Raw genomic sequence first — 23,795 nt, forward strand, 5'->3', positions numbered from 1 at the left:
GCAGTTGGCCCTTCATATCTGTGGGTTCCCCATCTGTGGATTTAACCATTCATGGCTTGAAAATATTTGGGAACAAAAATTCCAGAAAGTTCCAGAAAGCAAAACTTGAATTTCACACATGCCAGCAACAAGTTACATACCATTTACATTGTATTAGGTATTGTAGGTAATGTAGAGATGAGTTAAAGTATATGGGAGGGTGCATATACTTTAAGTCATCTCATAAGTACGCTATCTTGTATGAGGGGCCTGAGCATCTGCGGATTTTGGCATCTGAAGAGGGGAGGGGGAAAGGGAGGAGGTCCTGGACCACCCCCATCCCCACCCCCACCGGGGGTACGGAGGGATGTCTGTATTATTATTTTTTTACTTTAATTTTTTTTCATAATTAAGATCTAGTTTCTTTTTTTTTAATTTATTCATTTAAATTCATTTATTTTTGGCTGCATTGGGTCTTTGTTACTGTGCACGGGCTTTCTCTAGTTGCAGAGAGCGGGGGCTACTCTTCGTTGTGGCGTGCGGGCTTCTCATTGCGGTGGCTTCTCTTGTTGTGGAGCGCAGGCTTCAGGCACGCGGGCTTCAGTAGTGGTGGTTCGCGGGCTCTAGAGCTCAGGCTCAGCAGTTGTGGTGCACGGGGTTAGTTGCTCCGCGGCATGCGGGATCTTCCCGGACCAGGGCTCGAACCCACGTCCCCTGCATTGGCAGGCGGATTCTTAACCACTGCGCCACCAGGGAAGCCCCGGGATGACTGTATTATTATAGAATTTTTTCTAATTACAAATTAATAAGAGTGTAATGTAGAAAACTTGAAAAGCCAAAAGTAGCACAAAGGAGAAAAATTGCCCAATAACCTTGGTATTTAACCAGGTTTCTTTGCCTGACTTGCAGCAAGACAAATGCTGAAAGGCAAGAGCTGAGATGCTAAAGTTTGCAGCTGAGAAAGAGTTATTCACAAGGCAGCCAAGTGAGGAGACAGAACAAATCTCAGATCTGCCTCCCTGAAGGCAAGGGACTTGACATATTTATGAGATAAAGAAGCAGGGTGGGGGCTTGCCTGGTGGCGCAGTGGTTGAGGGTCCGCCTGCCGTTGCAAGGGACACGGGTTCGTGCCCCGGTCCGGGAAGATCCCACATGCTGCGGAGCGGCTGGGCCCGTGAGCCATGGCGCTGAACCTGTGCATCTGGAGCCTGTGCTCCGCAATGGGAGAGGCCACAACGGTGAGAGGCCCGCGTACCGCAAAAAAAAAAAAAAAAAAAAAAGAAGCAGGGTGGTCTTACGCATGGGGAAAGGTGTTTGGAGTTAGGAAAAGGTGAGGTCATCTGTGTTCTGTGCAGATTTATCTTAGTTACATGCTTTTTCTTGAGATTCATGTTCAGAAATGGAGGCACTTAGCATGATTGAGGGTGGAGTTTTCAGCCCTCTGACGTCAAAAGGCCATTCAGTGGACACCTGCCCAGACTCAGTTTTAGGGTCGGTGGCCCCAGCCAACCTTAGCCGGCTTGAACTGCACAGAAGCCAACTCCCAGTTCCTGGAAAACAACTTAAGCCCCCCCATCACTATGTGACCCATACATCAGCATTGTCTATAAAGGTGGTTAAGGAGTTAAAAAATAATTAAGGCAAGCTGGGTCAGAGAAGGTAGGGTACAAGTGGAGGGGTTTTGAACAAGCTGTGCTCTTCTTATGTGCTGTTCTCTAAGACAAGCTCAGGAATTCCTGTTAGTCACCAGTTTCTGTTAACCCTCTGCGGCACGATTTCAGCCTCATCTCCAGATATACATATCACGCTTTGCCTTTTAATGGTACCAGAATATTCCACTCATTTAGAGTGCTTCATATTAGCTTCGCCTGATATATTTAATTTTAAAAAATCAGTGTTGATAAATTATATTAAACCAGGGAGAGAAAAAGAAGTTCACATATTTGGAGGAATATTATATATAATATATTTGGAAGGGAAATGTTTACTTATGGTCCATGTTAAAGAAGGGGTTATCCAGCTGTTTAATGGCTGAATCAGTGCAGTTAGGTAATTAACTATTTTTGGCAAATACAAGCAGTCTGTCTATGATGTATTTGTGAAGAAAAAAATTAAGGTGCTTTCCCAAGTTGTAAATGTCTAGGGCCACCCCCTCCAAGGGTATATCTCTGCCCTGATTCTGGTATTAGAACTTCCTTCTCTCCCCCTAAGCAAAATAAATTGAGCCTGACTCATCCTGTATACTCAGCCCAGATACCCTGTCCCCTCTCATCTTGCTCTTCATCCCGTCTCTCTCTCTCTCTTTTTTTTTTTTTTTGCCGTACGCGGGCCTCTCACTGCTGTGGCCTCTCCCGTTGCGGAGCACAGGCTCCGGACGCTCAGGCTCAGTGGCCATGGCTCACGGGCCCAGCCGCTCCGCGGCATGGGGGATCCTCCCGGACCGGGGCACGAACTCGTGTCCCCTGCATCGGCAGGCGGACTCTCAACCACTGCGCCACCAGGGAAGCCCCATCTCCCCCCTCTTTCCATGGCAGTGCCAGCACCCTGAGCGCAGGCTTCTACCTGAGGTCCTACACACCCCAGACTCCCTTGCCAGTGCAGTGCCCATCCCCCTTTAGAGTCCAGGACTCTGGTTCCGTGGTTAAGATGCATGAATGGAGAGCACAGGTCATAAATGCTTCTGGCTTAAGACTCACGGGTGAAGCCCTGTGACCAGGTACGACTCGAGACCAAGAAGTCCAGCGTGCCCTATAGCCTTGTGTTTCTATTCATGTAAGGAGACAAGGACTTCTGTGCTGAGTGGGAGGCCCAGGCTTGCTGCCTACAGGACTTGTGAGACAAGTGTGAAACTAGGAACTGGGTCGAAGTGTCCATTTCTGGGCAATTTTGGCAAATGTGGCAAAGCCTAGCCTCTAACCTAAAACACAGTAAAGGAAGACCAAAAGAAAGAAGGGCTAGGGAGAGATTGATGCAGAAGAGGATGCTTACATAGAATTTCAGCTACATTATAATGCTCGCTAAATCCTTATTTTAATATTTTTAAGCTAGCAGGCAGTGCGGTGGGGGACTGGGCTGGAGAAATTTCCATCCCCATTCCCTGTGTGATCTCTTTAGTCAGCAAACAGTTACCATGTACTGTGCACTTACTGTGTGCTGGGCAGTGTTTTATATACTTTAATTATATATACTTATTTAAGCCTTAAAACAGCATCCTGGAATGAGCATGATTATACATGTGAGGAGGAGGAAAATGAGGCCCAGGGATTTGAAGGAACACGCCCAGGGTCACGCAGCTGGCAACAGACACAGCTGGGGGTCTGAACCCCAGTCTCTCTGACCTTGCCCTGCCCGCCACCCCCCAGCCCGCACTTGATTATCCTCTGCACTAACGTGTACTACCTCCTCTGTCTCCTCATGTGTAAAATAGGAACAAGTACACCTGCCTCAGGGTTGTGGTAAGAATCCTCTGAAATACTGTATGCATTAACATTTCGTAAGCCTGTAAGTCATAAAGAAATGTTTATAAAGTCAGTCAGTATACAGTGTCAGGCCACATGGATCTGGTTTGCATCTCAGCTGTGTGACTTTGGAAGAGTAGGTCTGTGACAGCCCCTGCTTTCCTCAGGTTGAAGGTTAAATGTGGATAGTGTCTCCATCGCTGCTGGGTTGTAAAGAGGAATCAAAATTGCCTGGTAAATGTTACTTCCCGGTTTCTTAACTACTGTTTATAAGACTGTTCTCATGGGAAAACATTAAGTTAGTTTACAAAAATGACTGACAGTGGAGACACATTTTATTTGTCAGGCCCTCCTTGAAAGACTCCTGAAGTGTGTGTATAGCAGAATGAGGGACTGAACTTTGTGGCTCAGGAGAGTCCACGGTTTAATATAGAGGAAGAGACACTGTCTCATTTGAGGAGTTTTCAGTGTTGCTGTTGTCAAGTGGGTGTGGGGAGAAGATGGAACAAACAAAGTGATGGCTTGTTTTACACAGTAAGTCAGCTGTGGACCCTTCGACTGTGTCTTTTATTTACTTAGCAAACGGGTATTGAGTGCGTCTGCAATGCAGACACTTTATACAAGCAAAAGATCTTTAGTGAATTGGGGGTGGGGTCAGCATGGTAGGGGAGGTGATAATAGAAGAACCCAAGTCTGTGCCCTGAAGAAATTCCTACAGATGGCCCTGATTCTGATCTTATTTTTCATAATAAACATCTCAGATAAAAAATTATTTGCAGGATGTAGACTGTAGTTGTCTTTTCTGATTATTATTTGACTTTGGTACCACTGCTCTTTGGCTCTTTGGTCTCAGATGGCCAGAATGAAGGATTTTATTAGCGAATGAAAAATTATAAAGTGTGTTCAATTAATTTTAGTGATAGTTAGAGATGACTATTATAATTCTCTTCCAAGTCAAGTTTAGCAGAATTTATTTTCCCTCTAAATCTAGCCTTTAGTTATTTCCGTCAAAGCCTATAACAGTGGTTCAGAAAACTTAGTGGAATTAGGAAAGGTCTTTGCTCTTCATCACAGATTAATTGGAAGGTCCTGTGTAACCTGGCTGGGCACACACATCTTAACAGGTTTATTTTATTATTTTATCTATTAGGGTCTGGAACCTTCGAGTGCCTCCAACTTAGTATATTAAGACAAAAAATGTTGTCTTTTTTTGTCTGTAAGTTCCATGGGTAAATTATCATAAGCCCTTTTTGGGCAGTAGTGGTGGTTTGTACCTGATTTTATACAGTTGATTGGCATACTGCATCCTCTGAGGCAGCTGAAAATAGAGTGTTCCAGAATTCACAAATCCATGCTCTTGTGGAGTCTCATCGAATGGCTCTCTGATAGAGGGCTACATTACTTAATCATGTGGCGGTCTTGGTTTCCCCATCTACAATGACAGTGTGTGACCATACTTTGGGATCATATTGTGGTTTCTTTCCATTTTCTTAACCCGTGATTTGAATAATTGTAGATTCCGCATGATACCGTGTTCTTATTCTTTTTTTGGATCCTACAGTACCATGGTGTATCCAGAGCTCCTTTAATGAGACAGAGAGTTTACTTGCTTGTTTGTTTTTTCCTTGTCTTATCTTGACTTTCTTTTAGATTATTTTATATTCCGGAGACAAAATTTATGACGACTACTATCAAGATCTCAAGGGACGAGTACATTTTACAAGTACTGATCTCAAATCTGGTGATGCATCAATAAATGTAACAAATTTACAGTTGTCAGATATTGGCACATACCAGTGCAAAGTGAAAAAAGCTCCCGGTGTTGGAAATAAGAAGATTCAGCTGACAGTTCTTGGTAAGTTATTTGTAATAATGTTACTTATTAACAGGGTGAGTGGTTACAGTACTATAGTAGCAGCATTTAAGTGAGACAAAGCTTGGGTTTTTAGAATAATAATTTTAATACTTGACATAATTCTAATGTCCTCTAATAGCATAAAACATAAAGCTACCTTTTTTTGGAGGGGGTAGGAAAAATAAGCGACCAACTTCTTTGTGAAGTTCATGAAAGCATTTGAAAGTAAACGAAAGAGTTCTGTGATATGGGAGAAGAACCCTGAAGCAGGAGTTAGGGGATCCAGGCTTTTCCCATTGTTCTCAGGTTTGCCCTGAGAATTAAATAGAACCTCTTCATTTCCTGGGCCTCAGCCTACATTTTCGAAACATAAAAATAATTATCATTAAATCTCTTTGCAGTCTTATTCAGCTCAAAATTGTGATGTGTGCCTTAAGCTTTTTCGAACTGCATTTCCCAAAGAATAAACGAGGTTTCTATGATGAATAATTGGAGTATTTAGAACAGAGGAGATGGAACATGGTAGCTGGAATATTGAATTGGTGTAAGGCCTTTAGACCTTAGATAGTCCTTTAACCTCCATGAGCATCAATGTTTTTCATCCTTAAAGTGAGGAGATTAGACAGGTGGCCACTAAGATGCAGCTCTCCAGAACAGTTAAGAAGGAGATATGTATAAACTGCTTTATAAACAGTCAAAGCCGGCAGAGTTTGTTATCCTCCTCTAGATTCTGTGGTCATGCACAAGCACTCTTTACCACTGCAAACTGAGAAACTCTGAAAGGTACTGCTCATAAATATACTTCTAAAATCTTATCGTGGTAGGCTTTATCCAAAAGTACAATGGCTGCCATGTAGAAAATCTCAACTATCTAGCACTATTCAGTGACAGTAAATTCCCCTGTGACCTAAGGTGTCAGGTTTGGGGGACACTTGGGCACCCACTTTATGTAGGAAATACTGGTTGCTGGAATCACCTGCTATACCCCTGGAGATAACTAATCTGGACAACTCCCCCCACATCAACTTCTACCTTTCGTTCCTTTTGTTTTAGAAACTGAGCAGAGGGGTTAAGTGCGTTGGATTCCAGACTCATCCTGAGTAGCATTCTTTTCTAAAGAATGAATATCAGAGCAGGTAGAGATTAGGAATAAGAATGCGGATTTCTTTTCACCCCAATGGCAACTCCAGGGGTTGTCTTGGTTGGTAAGGCAGTCTTCTGGCAACATCACTGAGGGGGGCACACGAGGGGGACCTGGTAAAGGGCACTCCATGCTAAATGGAACTCATTCAGAATATGTCTGTGGTATGAAAGCAAGTGAACCTGAACAAGGATCCAGAAAAAGGAATATGGAAACATTGGAAATTCTAGCCTTTTGTGTTTACATTTAGCGAACATGGAGTTGCCTTTCTTTTTTATAAATATGAAAGCAGATAAAGTTGAATAATTTGTCTGAACTCTTAGCCCAGGCATACCTGGAATTATAACCCTGAGTATATCTTCTTTAAGCACCGCTCTCCAGGAAGCGTTGAGTTAGGATATATATGAAAATTTAACTAGTTCATGCTGTACCAAGCAGACTATACATATTTATCAGAATTATTTATTGTGAAATCCCTGTCTGATGGGGACAGGTACACTGGGAGGAATGCGATTGGCACATGTTCCCAGAAGAGGTGTGGACAGGCACTGTGTGTGTGTGAGTGTGTGTGTGTGAGTGTGTGTGAGAGGGAAAGAGAGATCCCTTAGGAACAGGCTCTGGCCAGGCACACTGAGGCAGCAGCCATGGCTGTCGGGCGGGAGGGATGGCCTTTTAAACCTCACACCCCTGGCATCTTATTCCTCAGCCTAGATCTGTGGGGAGCATTGACACAGTAACTCCTTTTGTTAGCTCCGTGGGGCGTCACCGTGGCCAAGCCAACCCTGAAGTCAAATCAGGGAGGGAGAGAGGGATTAAAATGAGGGGTAGGGGAGAATGGGGGCAGTGGTTGCTGAAGGGAAGTGGGGATGACTAATCCTCTGACCTGGCGAGGCTGTCTCAGAGCCAGAGGAGAATTTCTTTATCTCTTCCGTGTTTCCAGGTGAGTCATGACCACTGTGGGACAAAACATTAAAAGTTTCTCTTGAAAGTGAGAGCTGGACAGAAGCCTAATTTGCTCGCTTTTTTTCTGAAAATTCTGCTTAGACAATCTGGAGGAAAGATTAAATAAAGTGCCCTCTAGGGACCAGACTGAAATGGCAGTCCAGTGGAGCTCTTGCTTGGTTCACTGTCAGAGGCTCTGCCTGATACTTTGATTCGTTTGTGGGAAACCTGAAGATGCCACCATGGTGTTCACGGAGTAATGAAAGCTCGTTCGGTGAGCCGTGGGCGCTGTGTGGACCGTTAGCTGCCTCGGTGTGAGGGGTGGTATGTTGCTATCCCTCGCTCCATTGCTGGGGCCCACCCTGCTCTTTCAGATACACCAGACGTATAAGTGGATGCAACTCGGGAAAGAAACTGGACAGGGGTGATGATAACAAAGGGAATCGACAGAGGGTTAATATGGTGGCCACACATTACCAGCACCTTCCCTGAGAACTCTGAAAAAGCCTATTATTGAGACCTGTTGGTATAAATAGACTGGGTTGTTTTGCAGAGGAGAGCATGCACAGTTAACTTTCCTTCATGTGTGTATATGGTGCGCTCAGACTGCACCCACATGACAAGAACATGTGGCAACAGCATGTGTGGGGACTCAGTCAACACTGGGATTTTTTTTTTCAACTTTTTATTCTGAAATAATTTTAGTTTTACAGAAAAGTTGCAAAAATACCAGAAAGTTCCTGAGAGTATACCCATAACCTAATTTTTCCTAATGTTAACATTTTATAAAATCATAGTACAACTACCAAAAGCAAGAGATTAATGTTGGGACAATAATATTAACTAAACTACAGGCCTAATTTGAATTTCACAGCTTCCTGTTAATGCCTTTTTGTGCTGGGGTCAAATCTAAGATCGCTGCTGCATTGACATCTGTAGTCTCCAGTTAATGTCAGGGGGCACGTGATGTCCTGTCTTATTGTTAACCATGATCACTTGGTTTCAGTTTAATCTGATAGGTTTCTCCGCTATAAAATTACTACTTTTCCTCTGGGATTAAAAAATAATCCCATGTTGGTGGGAATGTAAATTGATACAACCACTATGGAGAACAGTATGGAGGTTCCTTAAAAAACTAAAAATAGAACCACCATACGACCCAGCAATCCCACTACTGGGCATATATATACCCTGAGAAAACCATTAACTCAAAAAGAGTCATGTACCACAGGGTTCATTGCAGCACTATTTACAGTAGCCAGGACATGGAAGCAACCTAAGTGTCCATCAACAGATGAATGGATAAAGAAGATGTGGCACATATATACAATGGAACATTACTCAACCATAAAAAGAAATGAAACTGAGTTATTTGTGTTGAGGTGGATGGACCTAGAGTCTGTCATACAGAGTGAAGTAAGTCAGAAAGAGAAAAACAAATACCGTATGCTAACACATATATATGGAATCTAAAAAAAAAAAGAAATGGTTCTGATGAACCTGGGGATAGGATAGGAATAAAGACGCAGACATAGAGAATGGACTTGAGGACACGGGGAGGGGGAAGGGTAAGCTAGGACGAAGTGAGAGAGTAACATGGACATATATACACTCCCAAATGTAAAATAGATAGCTAGTGGGAAGCAGCTGCCTAGCACAGGGAGATCAGCTCGGTGCTTTGTGTCCACCTAGAGGGGTGAGATAGGGAGGGTGGGAGGGAGACGCAAGAGGGAGGGGATATGGAGATATATGTATACATATAGCTGATTCACTTTGTTATACATCAGAAACTAACACAACATTGTAAAGCAATTATACTCCAATAAAGATGTTTAAAAAAAAAATCCCAGTGGGGGAGCCACTTTAAGACTATGCAAATATCTTGTTTCTCCTCAAACTTTTGCCCATTGATTTTTAGCATCTATGCATGGATTTTGCCAGGAGTCAAGGTATTTTGAGCTAAGCAAAAATATTCCTGTATGGGTGACGTGATGATCAAAGCATATTCTGTCCCAAATAGAGATTCAGAGTGTTTCCTATAGACTGAGGCAGTGAGCCACTAGCATGGAGGGATGATGATATAATAACAGAGATGGAGCACAGCATTGCTAAATTGGTGGGTCACTGACCGAATACAAGTTGACGGCCACGTACCCTTAACTGAGAAGGACTTTTTATTAGCTCTGCTAATGATCATGGTGGCACATGTTCTGAGGACAATAGCTAGATATCCTGGAGCCCCAGACCAAAGAAACCTTAGCGGGTAAGACTTTATTTTTGTTCCTTTTGTGGTTTCATCTTTCAATTCAGCTAAGTGCCGTGGATTAGGAGTTCGTCTTCCCGGCTTTTTAATGGTGGGGCTGGCATGTAAAAGACTTGCACTTTCTCCACCCAGCGGAAAGCAGGCAGCTGGTCCTAAGCACCGCTCAGAACCAGTGCTGGTAAAAATCTCGTTCTGCTGTGCATAGAGTATGTTGAAATCTCAAACTCAGTGGGACCCTGATTTCCTGAGCAGCCACTTTAAACAACTGCCTGTTATTGGATATGTTTGGGCAGGGGACATTTTTCAGTAGAAAAGGAGAAGGGTTAGGGTTAGAACGCTGTATTACCAATAGAAGTTTGATGTCCAAAGCATTGCTTCAGTATCTCCCTTACTGCTAGTTTGTGTAATAAAGGATTTATTTATTGGTAGTTTGAAGAAATGGAGAACAAGGCTCATTTTGTTGAAGACTCAGAGGATGAAATAATGCGCAAAACTGATTCAAAAGTCCAGTTGATGTAATGTCCAGGGCAACTGACCAATCTGAAAAAGAAAGAGATTTGCTTAGGAAAGTCAACAACGCAGTTAAATGCATCTGTTGATCCTTACTAAAAAGTAGAAGTAGTAACAAAGGGGAGGAATCCAATTACATTTAAGAATTACCAGGACATGTGTGAAGTGAGATCATGATTGACCACCTTAGGTGAAGATGCCCCACTGCGTATGACAGACCCTGTCAACCAGATCTGGAAAACAGTTTGACACTTTCTTATAAAGTTAAACATTTACTTACCTGGTATGAAAAGGGAAAACATATACCAGTATTTACAAGCAGTGTTGTTCAAACTGTTCACGTAGTACCAAACTGTAAATCCCATTCACGTTTATTCTTAGTAGTGAAAGAATAAAAGCCCACCCAGGACTTGAAAGAATGAAAATCAGAAAAACAGAAGAAAAGCAGTCCTGCCATGTATCAGATTGGGAGGAGAGATGCAAATAGAGGCAGGTACAGGGTTTATGGGGAATGTTGCTCTCCCAAGGTCGTGGGACGCTGAGAAACTATAGCCTACTGCTGTCTCCTCATTGCTGCCCCCAGACCCACTTTGCACTGCTCATCCTTTACTGGGGGCACTCAGGTTGCTAAATGACCCTCGTCTCCAGTTTAGTCCCTGCTTCTCCTAACCCTGCCTCAGAAATGGCATCTGATTCAGAACTGATCTCTGCCTCTAGAAGACTCTTCTCAGAACCTTCAGAATCCCTCTCTCCCTTGTTCCAGCTCCTCACAGCAGTCTGATTTCCACAGACCTCACACCTGCTCCTGGCCAGTTTAGCTAATTAGGCTTTAACAGTAGCCCCAAGACAGGAAACAGTGTGCATCAATACCTGAATGAACAAACAATGGGATACAACTCGGTAGTAAGAAAGAACGGACCACTGATCTATATACAACAACATAGATCAATTGGATCAGTCTTAAAAAGCCTTACAATGAATAAAAGAAACAAAAGCGCATACTGTATTTTTCCATTTATAGGACTCATGAAGCAGCAGAACTAATCTATAGCAATAGAAATCTTGGATCAGTGGCTGTCTGGGACCCGGATTGTGCAGTGAGATCAACTGCAGTCAGCTTGAGGGAAATTGCTCGGGAGAGGATTGGAGTGGTTGCTAGTGTTGAAAGTGATCAGCTCACATGATTAAAATGTGTTAATTTTATTGTATGTGTATTATGCCTTAATGCAGCTCAGCAAGAGAGTCTGAACTGCCAGGGTGTTAACCTAGTGTTGAGGTGGGTTTCACATAATGGAGTTAGACCTGGAATATAACCTCAGATCTGCCTTTTTATAACACTGCTCTCTGGGTGGTTTTGGATTGCTGTAAATGTGGAAAATAACTGGTCCTTCCTGTACTAAGCGAATTGTCCCTCTTATCAGCATAATTTATCGTCAACCCCCTGATTGTTGGGTTAACAGCACACAGAGAGGAATGTGACAGTGCACATACTCCCAGAGGGCTACATGTCAAGCTCCAAGTAGAATAGGTTAGGAATGGGGGGTGGGGGGAAGAAGCTTCCTTGGGTCTGAAGTAGCCCAGCCCGCATCATCCTTGCTTTTTTCACATGTGCCCCATGGGATGGAGGGGCACAGAGCCGCACCTGAGATGCTGCCTGGCCTTGTGCAGTGGCTGCTTGCCTGAGCTCATTCTTGCCTGTTTTGTGCTGGATCAGGCTGAGTAAACTGGCGTTGGCAACCTATTGTAGCCTTTCAGTCTTGTCCACTCTGGACCCAGGACCCCCTGCTGTCGAGTTAGTGGTTGTGCGACATGCTGTGTGTTTAAGTAATCATTAGAAACATACATTCCGTTCTCTTGTATAAAGTTATAACTTATTTTCTTTTCTCAGTTAAGCCTTCAGGTACAAGATGTTACATTGATGGATCAGAAGAAATTGGAAGTGACTTTAAACTAAAATGTGAACCAAAAGAAGGTTCACTCCCATTACGATATGAATGGCAAAAATTGTCCAACTCACAGAAACTGCCCACCTCATGGTTACCAGGTACTGCTGATGATGCACTTTGAATCGTGTGCCATTGATTTGGACTTAAGTCTAGTAGGGTTTGTGCATGTAAATGTATATTTTTTAATCCCCATATACCTTCCCTTTTCTAGACAGAGCAATCAGGATTCTGTGGGAATTAGTCAGTGTTTTTATAATGACAGCTTGGTGTCATGTAGTGTAAGTGAAGAGATATTTTTATAATGATCACCATTTAGGATATTATAATTGGTTTCTTTGTTGTATGTTTATTAATTGTTGGTAATATTGATGGAAACTGTTCATTATCATAAATTAGTGGTTAAGTTACAGCAAGAGTTGGATGTTGAGTGTTTTGCCTGGATTCATGTTGAAGATATGGTTATTTAACCATGGCATGTCTGTTAAAACAACAAAACAACAGCTATGACTAACCAAAAAGATTCAAATTGTTTAAATCTGATTACTCATCTGTATGTTATAATTAACCTGTTATTCAAACTGGTTACCATGCTCCACCCTCCTCCCTCCCACCCCACCCCGCTCTTAAGCAGGATCTCTCTCCACCTCTGTTTTTCAAACTAAGAGGCTGAACAATACGACCCCCTCTAACTTTCTTTTATGTTTCTTCTGTCTGGGGGGATGAAATATATTTTGTAAATCTTCCTGTTGCACCTAAGAGCCTTTGTGGCACAGAATGTTTTTTATAGTCAACGTGGCTCTGCTTCAGCAGAGACTCCCTGTGCCTGGCTGAAGGGTTCATGATTACCTTGGCTTTGACATAAATGAACTAGAGGCACAGTCGTTTGCATCCCGGAGACATGCACGTGTCTTGCCAAGTTTTTTCTGTATGTAGCTTCAGTTTGTCTCACTTTTACCTGGATTGTCAACCAAGTAGAGTTTGCCTTTACTAAAAACTCAGCAATATGTTACTATAAGAATGGGTTTTGCTCCCTTACCCCCTTTCTTCTCATAGAAATGACTTCACCTGTTATATCTGTAAAAAATGCCACTACCGAATACTCTGGGACATACAGTTGTACAGTCAAAAACAGAGTGGGCTCTGATCAATGCCTGCTACGCCTGGATGTTGTTCCTCGTAAGTTATCTTCTTTCTGCTGTGATAGTGTTATCTTTATACAGCCTCCTTTGGTTCCATCAGTGAGTGTGGGTATTAAGGGCAAGGGGATGCTAACTTGGAGCAAAGCACTCTGTGGCTTGGTTGCTAGCTTTTCTAAGTCATGGAAAGAAAAAAAGTACTACATTTTATTAATAAAACCTTCTTCATTATTCTTATTATTATTATTTATTTTTTTATTTTTTTGCGGTACGCGGGCCCCTCACCGTAGTGGTCTCTCCCATTGCGGAGCACAGGCTCTGGACGCGCAGGCTCAGTGGCCATGGCTCACGGGCCTAGCCGCTCCGCGGCTCGTGGGATCTTCCCAGACCGGGGCACGAACCCGTGTCCCCTGCATTGGCAGGCAGACTCTCAACCACTACACCACCAGGGAAGCCCAGGCCTTCTTCATTACTGTAGTGACATTAAAGAGGCAAGAGTTGTCAAATTGACTCTTGTACCGTATTTAGCCAATGTCAGTGAGGACGGGCTTTTTAGAACATTCTTATATGCCAACCAAGATAGCTGTGAATATTAAAATCTTTTATAGTGGTTTTATTCTTTTTATCCTTGAAATAGCTTACACAGTTCAGAAGAAAGTTCTTTTAATGGATTTTCCCCTAGACCAGAAAAAGCTAACTAATTTGTCTCTTAACGTTAGTATATGCAATGAAATCAATGTCATTGTGTATCCTTACCTTCAAAATGACTAGATGGAAGTTTTTTTGTTTGTTTGTTTTGCTTTTTTAAAATATTAATTATTTTCTTATTAACATTTTATTCAAGCTTCAAATAGAGCTGGGACAATTGCAGGAGCTGTTATAGGAATTTTGCTTGCACTAGTGCTCATTGGTCTTATCGTCTTTTGCTGTCGTAAAAAGCGCAGAGAAGAAAAATACGAAAAGGAAGTTCATCATGATATCAGGTAATTAAGTGACACAGGAGTTGACTGATATATACTCAATTTATTATGTCACTAAAGCATTAATTCTCTTAACCATCTGAAGCATTTGCCCCTATGAGAATTGGATGAAAGCTATCGCTCTTCCCTTCAACACATTTGAAGGCTTTTACTTATTTCAAGTGTGTGGAGCCAACCAACCTACATTGTGCCCTCCCCCCCCATTTTGGGCTCTACGTTAAGAAGCATTGCAAAATGCTTTTCTCAAGATGTCTACCTTCTTCCAATAAAGTATAGGCATGAAACAGCAAAGGAAACCATAAACAAGATGAAAAGACAATGCTCAGTATGGGAGAAAATATTTGCAAATGAAGCAACTGACAAAAGATTAATCTCCAAAATATACAAACAGCTCATGCAGCTCAACATCAAAAAAACAACCCAATCCAGAAATAGGCGGAAGACCTAAATAGACATTTCTCCAAAGAAGACATACAGATTGTCAACAAACACATGAAAAGATGCTCAACATCACTAATTATTAGAGAAATGCAAATCAAAACCACAATGAGGTATCACCTCACACCAGTCAGAATGGCCACCATCAAAAAAATCTATAAACAATAAATTCTGGAGAGAGTGTGGAGAAAAGGGAACCCTCTTGCACTGCTGGTGGGAATGTAAATTGATACAGCCACTATGGAGAACAGTATGGAGGTTCCTTAAAAAACTAAAAATAGAACTACCATACCACCCAGCAATCCCACTACTGGGGATATACCCTGAGAAAACCATAATTCAAAAAGAGTCATGTACCAAAATATTCATTGCAGCTCTCTTTACAATAGCCAGGACATGGAAGCAACCTAAGTGTCCATCAACAGATGAATGGATAAAGAAGATGTGGCACATGTGTACAAAGGAATATTAGCCATAAAAAGAAATGAAATTGAATTATTTGTAGTGAGGTGGATGGACCTAGAGTCTGTCAAACAGAGTGAAGTAAGTCAGAAAGAGAAAAACAAATACTGTATGCTAACACATATATGTGGAACAACAACAACAAAAAAAAAACGGTTCTGATGAACCTAGGGGCAGGACAGGAATAAAGACGCAGACGTAGAGAATGGACTTGAGGACACGGAGGGGGAAGGGTAAGCTGAGAGGAAGTGAGAGAGTAGCATGGGCATATATACACTACCAAATACAAGATAGCTAGTAGGAAGCAGCTGCATGGCACAGGGAGATCAGCTGAAAGCTTTGTGACGACCTAGAGGGGTGGGACAGGGAGGGTGGAAAGGAGGCTCAAGAGGGAGGGAATATGGGGATACATGTATACATATAGCTGATTCCCTTTGTTGTACAGCAGAAACTAACATAACATTGTAAAGTAATTATACTCCAATAAAGATGTGAAAGAAAAAAAAGTACAGGCATAAAGTTTTCAAAAAATGGAGATGTTGGGTTTCCCTGGTGGTGCAGTGGTTGAGAGTCCACCTGCCGATGCAGGGGACACGGGTTTGTGCCCCGGTCTGGGAGGAGCAAAACCCCAAACCTTAACATCTCCATTTTTTTTTTTTGCGGTACACGGGCTTCTCACTGTTGTGGCTTCTCCCGTTGCGGAGCACAGGCTCCGGATGCGCAGGGTCAGCGGCCGTGGATCACGGGCCCAGCCGCTCCACGGCATGTGGCATCCTCCCGGACCGGGACATAAACCCGTGTGTCCCCTGCATCGGCAGGTGGACTCTCAAGCACTGCACCACCAGGGAAGCCCTGGGTTTTTTTTTTTTTTTTTTTTTTTTTAAAGATCTGATTGTATCAAGTGACATAGGTAGTTAATAGAACTATGGGTAATGTGATTTTATTTTATTTTTAAAATATTCTAAACCAGTAGATCTTAACTAGAAGTGCACATTGGATTATAGAACTTGTAAAAATAATAACATATGACCAAAGTAACACCCAGAAAATTGACATTTGGTGGTTCTGGGCACTTTTATTTTTTAAATGCACAGAAGTAACTCAGATATATATTCTATGTCAGTGCTTAGTGTGAAAATTCTTATGCCTAATTCTCAGTTTTTGCAAACTTCAATCTGCTAAGTTTTCAGCTAAAGTCTCAGATGAGTAACTTTGATAATAAAAAGGATATTTTGTCTTTTTTTTTTTTGGTAGAAATATCTGCAGGTGTTAGTGCTTTATTGACTATAGAGTGTTACGTGACTGTAACCAGGTTATCTTGATCAGTGATACTAGAATATGAAAATATTTGAAGTTTGTTCTCTGTAAGACAGCATTAAAGAATCGCACATTTTTGTAAAAATATTTCATTGTGTGTGAAGATAGAAACTGTAAATGATAAATTTGGGACAGATACACAGTTCATGACATTATGCCTTATTGTGCTTGTGTTTTGTGTGTCACACACGATTTTATGTACTTAATGCTTAAATAGAGGCTCTTCCCTACCCATGATTCATAGCGTACGTATTGTAGGTTTTTAGAAATTTGTTCTTTGAACGTGTATTGGGATCTTTATTTCTAGGGAAGACGTGCCTCCTCCGAAGAGCCGTACGTCCACTGCCAGAAGCTACCTTGGCAGCAATCACTCATCCCTGGGATCCATGTCCCCTTCCAACATGGAAGGGTATTCCAAGACTCAGTATAACCAAGTGCCAAGCGAAGACTTCGAGCGCGATCCTCAGAGTGCGACACTCCCAACTGCTAAGGTAGCTGCCCCTAATCTCAGTAGGATGGGAGCGGTGCCCGTGATGATTCCAGCACAGAGCAAGGACGGGTCCATAGTATAGAGCCTCTGTACCCTTCATCTGTGCTCTCCTCTGGAGATGTGAGCACCTGTTTTAATTTTTGCTACCAGCCTCAAAACAATATATATATATATAAAAATTAACCAAAAACTATAAGAATAATACTTCACAAAAAGTTTTGTTTGGTTATATTGAAATAGTAAAGGCATTAAAGTTCTAAGGACAAATTCACCATCTAAATAGTATTTCCTTTAAGAGCTTGACTTTATACGTTTCTGACTATCAATACTTAAGTCAGCTGTGGCACTTTGAATATGAAATCATAGGTGAAGAAATAAATTGGTGAACTTACATGCATACCAAGTTGATACTTGAATCATCTGAAAGTGGTACTTTATAATTTCTGTTATTTTTATATTGCTTTTTTCAATTAATTTATGACCCCCACCCCCTGCCAAAATTGGTAAAGAAAGATTCATGGCAAAAATACTTACATAGATTTATGTTTGTTCTTGTTTTTGCTTCTTTGAAAACTCTAAATGTGTTTGACGAGTCTCTAATAACTAGAAAACACTACTAGAAGTCACTAGTTCTGAGTTAATTCATAAACCTTGTATATGAAATGACTTAAGTATTTAATTGCTAGATTGCTGTGGGCAGCAGGGACATAGTAAGCTCTTTTGTATGCTAAAATAAAAGAGCATTTATCTGATTCATTTAGAAAGTTTGTTGTCCGCTACATATAGCGCTGACACTAGTGGTGCAGTTGTGAGGATGACTTTTGTTGATTAATGTTCCAATGCCCTGAGGCCTGTGGTGGTCTTCAGAACAGTGACCTGCTATCAAGGAAGTGTAGTATTTTGCAATTCCCAAGTAAATGCTGGTCCTCCACTTTAGGTGATATTTTTCTAAAAAGAAAACATTATAACTCATTTATTATTTGACAATTACAGATTGTAATTCCATAATTATTGGTTCTAAATTTAAATTTTTTTTCCTGGTTCAGTGTTTTGTTTTTGTTTTTGTGATGGTGTTGTACATTATATGTTCTAGAAAGGTAATCTTAACTTACCTTCTTGAATGCAGTTCCTGGAGGATATTTTCTTCATAGACTTAGAATGATGAAATACACTTTAAACTAGTAAGTGTCCTCTATCAGTTCTGTGTTTCAGACTTGGGAGGATGTACAGTTGCTATTGTATGGCCAGCATGTCTTGTGTAGTTGCAGAAAATCAAGCTGAGCTTTGAAAAGTTTGTCTGAGTTTTGTGGAAGTGACTTAATCTTTAAAAAAAAAAAAAAGAAAAAAAATAAGAGAGAAATGAAAGGAAAAGGAATACTCCTACCTGCCAAATGTGTTAAGTACTGTTTTAGTAGATGAAAGTGAATTTATTGTACTTTCCTTAAGATTGTGAGGGAGTGTGGATTGAGTAGAATGAGCCACCAGTTTCTTTATAGTAATATGGTCTGCAGTAAATTATTTCACTAGCTCTGAAACCTTTTCCCTAGATTTTAGTAGGGAGTTGGTTTCTGTTCATCTCTTTGGGTGCTGTGGTGGTAAATGCTACATTATAAATTAATGTTGGCATGAATTTATGATTAGGCAGAGTATTGTATACACTTTTTAATGGTAAATTGAAGCTGAATGTGTAATGGATTTGTGTATAGTTTTACATATTTGGAAGCATTTTAAAAATAGGTTTTTAACATTACATAATATTGCTTTTACTCTTGTGTTAACGTTTTCATCTGTGCCTTTTGGGTAATTTAGTTTTTATTATGAATTTCTGGTGCCTATGAACTAGCTATCGCCTGACAGGTGCTTAGAGGTGAAGGTACTGTTCCTAAAAATGCATCACTGTGATACCTTTCTATCCTCATACTTTCAGTCTTGCCTCTTTTCTGATCTTTTTGGATGAAAGTTAACTGATTGTGTTACTCATAAAGTTTTTAAAATTTCAACCTCCCCTATACTCTTTTGACTGTGTTTCTGATTTTATAATAACTATTTTTGAATACCAGGCCTCTGGTCTGTTTCATATGAATAAAATTTATAAGATATTATAAAAATAAATAGCAGAGCACAGACATTACTAATAAAAAGTTTGGTCCTCTCTAGTCCCAGTTTTCATATAATGAAAATTATGCTATCAATCTAAGTAGAAATTACTACAAAAGGTGGACATATGTAAGGCTTTCCTTTCCTTAGACTTCATAGTTAGTCTAGGATTTGGTTATAAGTAAATAGGAATCTCTTCCAGAAATGCTTCCTTCCAGTTCAGGGCCATTACCAGCTACAGCCTGAGAAACAAGCTTGGAAGAAAAACTACTGTTGTGACCTGAAGAGACCTACTGGGTGTGGTTGAGTTTAGAGGACAGAACTCAGTTTTAGGTTTATGTCTCCAGCTACTCATTGTAAATTTCAGTGAATCCAAAAGTCAAATAGTACTGATAACTTCCTAAATAATTCTCAGTGGTAGTTTCTGGTGAACTAGAGATCAAGTATTTGTTCTAGAATTACTATTGGTAATCATCAAGCAAGTCAACAAAAAATTGTTATTCAGGCATTTCCACTAGAAGCCAAACATCAGTCAAGGACGGCACTGAACCTTCAAAGCAAAACTCTTCCATCCTACTTTATACCTCAGAGACTTGACACCATCTTTCTGAGTTATGCAGGATAATTTCAAAAGAAATATCATAGAGGATGTAATTCTGTGCTTTGAATATGTAGATTACAGGTTTCTTTTTCTTATGTCAACGTTACTAATATTTCCCTGTTAGAAGGCCAAAAACCAAAACCTTATTGATAAACGGGCCAAATAACTTTCTTTAAATTTGGGCTATCTGCCAGGAAGTTGTTACAATGGAAACACAGACTGTGTCTTAGGGGGAGGTTAATTCAAGAAACACAATTAGATTATTGGTATGAATTAATACCTGGTTTTTATTAAAAAGATAATTTTTAGGATTGAGTTCTGGAAATTTGGATCAAGTGAAGGGGCAAATAAACATTTTGATTAAATATGAAAAGAACTCATTGCATGAAGTTGGATGTCAAATTCTGTAATGTATGGCTTCTTAACTATTCTGTCTTTCTGTGTGCGTGCAGCATGTAAATCTGAAGTTATATGAATGTTTAAAGTTTTTTTTCTAATCTTGTTTCATCTCCACAGTGTTTAGGGCTTTCAGATGCCTTATTGCAGTGTGAACAGAAAAAGTCCTTATTTTTTGTGGTTACTGCTTTGATGTGTCATGTAAGGAGTAGTTTGTAGAAAATGTTAGCATAACTAACTTTTTAGTGGCTTGTGACATTATATATTATATATATGTATATATATATCTTTATAATATTCCTGTGTTTAGTAGTATAAATGCTCTGGGCAAGTTTTAATATTTCAAATGCCTTTGGATATTCTTGCAATAAAGGCAACGTGTTCTGTAGTTAGATTTTTTTTACTCATTTGACACTAAAATGGTCTATAACTGAGCACGAATTCTACCTAATAGAAGCAGGAAAGAATAATAAATAAATTGGTGAATTGTGGTTCTGTTTATCTTATGGATGGTAACACCAGCAAATATTTGCTGCATTTGGCTTCTCACTGTTCATTAAAATCCAGTTTTACAAAATACACTATTTTGTAATTTCAGAGTGTGGTGTGAATATCAGTTGGATTTGGTTTTGACCCTGAACACTAACAGCTCCAAAGAACTCTGTTTTCTACTAACTTAATGACACAAGTGTTAAGAGAACCACAATTCACTGATTGACTGATTTTCATCCCTAACTGTGAATTTCTGTGACAAATACTCTTATACTACTGAGAAGTAATATTTTGACACTTCACATATGCAAGTAGAGAACTGATAGTGTCAGTTTCAAAAATGATTTTTTGTATTTCAAGTTTCTGGCTTAAATATCCAATGGTGCAGATTTTGAAATTTGTAAGAACAAAATTTGGTTTAAAAAAAAGCCAAAAACTTGCTCTGGTTTTGTGACCTTGTGTACCTTTAAAAAATAAAATAAAATCAAGAAAGTAGTTTTCTGCCTCATGGTGTGGTTTCATTGTACCTTTTATTAAAAAAGGTCTACTTTATAAAGCTTCATTATACTCTTACTCCCTGCTTTTCTGAGCCAGGGTTTCCTTTACCCCTCTCCTTTGCATCTTTTATTAAACAAAATAAATATCAGAACAGTAACATCAATGAAAACATATCAAACATATTTATAGAAATTTCTCCAGTCCTGTGCATCTATATGACACTAAATAACATAATGTATTTGGGGTTGAAACCTCCAAAGTTCTGTTATCATGTCACAATTTACAGTGTAAATTCAAGAGTTTTTCAGATGAATTAAAAATGTGCGTACATAAATGTATTAAGTACACACACATCTAGTTATACTTTAAAGCTATTTTCATTGACTCTAAATGTTGATTTCAGAAAAATAACAGGATGGGGTTAGCAGTGCTTTTGTAAGAAGGTATTTTGAGAAATATTTTGTTTATACTACAGTTTCTCAACCTTGGCACTTTTAACATTTTGGGATGGATGATTCTTGGTTGTGGGAGACATCCTGTGCATTGCAGGATGTTTAGTAGCATCGCTGTCCTTTACCTACTAGGTGCCAGTAGCTCTTGCCCTCCTTCCCCCAGATGTGGCAACCAAAAATGTCTCCAGTGTTGCCAAATAGCCACTGGGGTGCGGGGCAAAACTGCCCCTAGTTGAGAACCAGTGGTTTATACTAATGTGAAGTTTTCTACTCGGAGGTTAAAAGAAGAGCATAGGCTTTGGAGTCAGACATATCTGAATACCACTTATTACTAGATGCTTTACTTAGCTTCGGTTTCCTGGTGCTTAAAATGGGGATAAAAATACCTACATCACAGGGGATGTTGGAGGATTTTAAAGAGATAGAATTGATATAATGAAAATTCTTTGCACTTGTCCCTGTTTGCTGGGATGCTGATAGTGGTACACAGATTTTCAAAGAATCAAGATTACAGTAAAATATGCTAACAAACTACTAAGTATAATTTAATGCCTTTAATTTAGATCATATTTTAAGCATGAAGTTCTAAAGGCCAGATCATATTTCTGGTTAATTAAGTACCAAATGGCAAAAATGTTGAAATTGAGTCAAAATTGAATATAAAACAATCTGTTGTTAAATATTGATAAAAAATGGTTTTAAGTCTATGTCATAAACAAATATAGTTTCTAAATGCAGTAAAGGCAGCTGAAAAGATCAGAAAGCCAGTGCTAGGAATTCAACTCAGTATTTCTTGCTGATATTTCTGCAGTATAAATCAAATGGAATTTGTTGTTTTGTTACTTAAATGATGTTTCTAAATTTTATAACTATTTATAGGGGAAAAAATTGTCCTAAGGTAACTGCAGAAAAAGTAGAATTTCTGAAGTTAATGAAGAACTGAGAAATAAATTTCAGTCTAGTTAATCAAGGGCTTGATCGGTATGCTTCTCGTTTCACTGCTGAGCTAGGAAATTCTAACTCTAATGGAGAACGAGAGAGGTGGGAGGAGATACAGGAAATTACAGAGGGAAAACCTGATGTCAGCCCTCAACAAAGTGCTAGAAGCCGTCGTGATCTTGTCTTTCCCCAAGTCATTCATTGTCCACAGTCCTAGTGGATTAGTTGTTTTAAAATGTAAATCTGATCATATTAAAAACCAGATCATCTTAAACTGACACAGAAGGTCTCTGATGACCATTCTATTTCTCTGTGGTTTATTTTTTACACACCTCTAGGTGCACCTTTGTGATAGCCATACTCCATAGCTAAGGGGATGTGGTCTCATACCTTTGTGAACATGCAATTTCCTCAGCCAGAGAGGAACCCATCCTTGTTTACCTGCCCAGTGCCCTGCAAGTGTCAGTCCAAACTGTCTCCTTGGAATCATTTTTCCTATTTTCACCCCTGCCCCTCACTCAAGTTAAATTAGGGGTGCATCTGGGCCCTCTACATTGCCAGTATGGGTCTTTATGGCACAAAAACCTTTTTGCATTCTAATTATTTAACATTCTTAATAGACCTCCTTGATGAGTTTGAAGCTGGTTCATTCACCTTTATCCCCAGTTCCTAACTCTGACTTGCATATTGCTCAGTAAATGCTGAATGAATTTTTAGAAAGGAAGTTATGGGCATCAGGAGCAAGTGTGCATTTATCACGTGTGCGTCATGTGTTCTGCAAGACAACGGGCCTGGTTTTTTCCAAGAACGCAGTATCAATAGAAAAAGGGTGAATGTGTATGGGTGGTAAGGGAAAATTCTGCACAGGGCTTAAAAAGTTAACTTGCACAAATAAAGACTGGGTGACCTGACTCAATAGGACCCAACACAGAAACAAACCTAATTATTATGCAAACCTAGAGAAGTGGAGAAGCATTGGAGAAATAAGCTTCTAAAATCCTCCTCAGAGATTCTGAGTGGGTTTGGGGTAAGATCGGTGGCTGTTTCTCTCCCAGGTTATTTCAAAAATCATCTAAACTTGGGAACCTCTGAATTGTTTAGGAAACCCTGTGTAGATGACTGGTGTCCATGCTAAGTCACTAGTAGGTAGAATGTTTTTTCTTGGACCTCACAAACTTTCAGAAATATTTGAGTACACCTTTTTAGTGAGGCCAAAAAACTTACATGCTTAGATATCATTGCCTAATTTGAATATAGTAATATTTCAGAATTTTTTTTTTTTTATATTTATTTTTGGCTGCATTAGGTCTTCATTGCTGCGTGTGGGCTTTCTCTAGTTGCCGCGAGCGGGGACTACTCGCTACTCTTTGTTGCGGTGCACGGGCTTCTCATTGCAGTGGCTT

The 23,795-nt window shown here is 40.2% G+C and overlaps 1 protein-coding gene across 4 annotated transcripts in view; it reads left to right on the forward strand.

Annotated features, from left to right (window-relative positions):
• Positions 1-23,795, forward strand: part of CXADR (CXADR cell adhesion molecule) — a gene marked incomplete at both ends in the record, with an annotated part of 74,428 nt that overhangs the window by 32,914 nt on the left and 17,719 nt on the right. Inside the window, 5 exons of one of the 4 annotated variants that reach the window (XM_079705325.1) lie at positions 5,088-5,292; positions 12,037-12,192; positions 13,148-13,270; positions 14,075-14,213; positions 16,735-17,092. In XM_079705325.1, the coding sequence (XP_079561451.1) occupies positions 5,088-5,292; positions 12,037-12,192; positions 13,148-13,270; positions 14,075-14,213; positions 16,735-16,999 (888 nt within the window). Of the gene's footprint in view, positions 1-5,087; positions 5,293-12,036; positions 12,193-13,147; positions 13,271-14,074; positions 14,214-16,734; positions 17,093-23,795 lie in introns of those variants that run through there. The other 3 variants (XM_079705323.1, XM_079705324.1, XM_079705326.1) reach the window with 3 other exon arrangements.

The sequence above is a fragment of the Hyperoodon ampullatus genome (assembly GCF_949752795.1).
Source record: "Hyperoodon ampullatus genome assembly, chromosome: 5".
NCBI lineage: Eukaryota > Metazoa > Chordata > Mammalia > Artiodactyla > Ziphiidae > Hyperoodon > Hyperoodon ampullatus.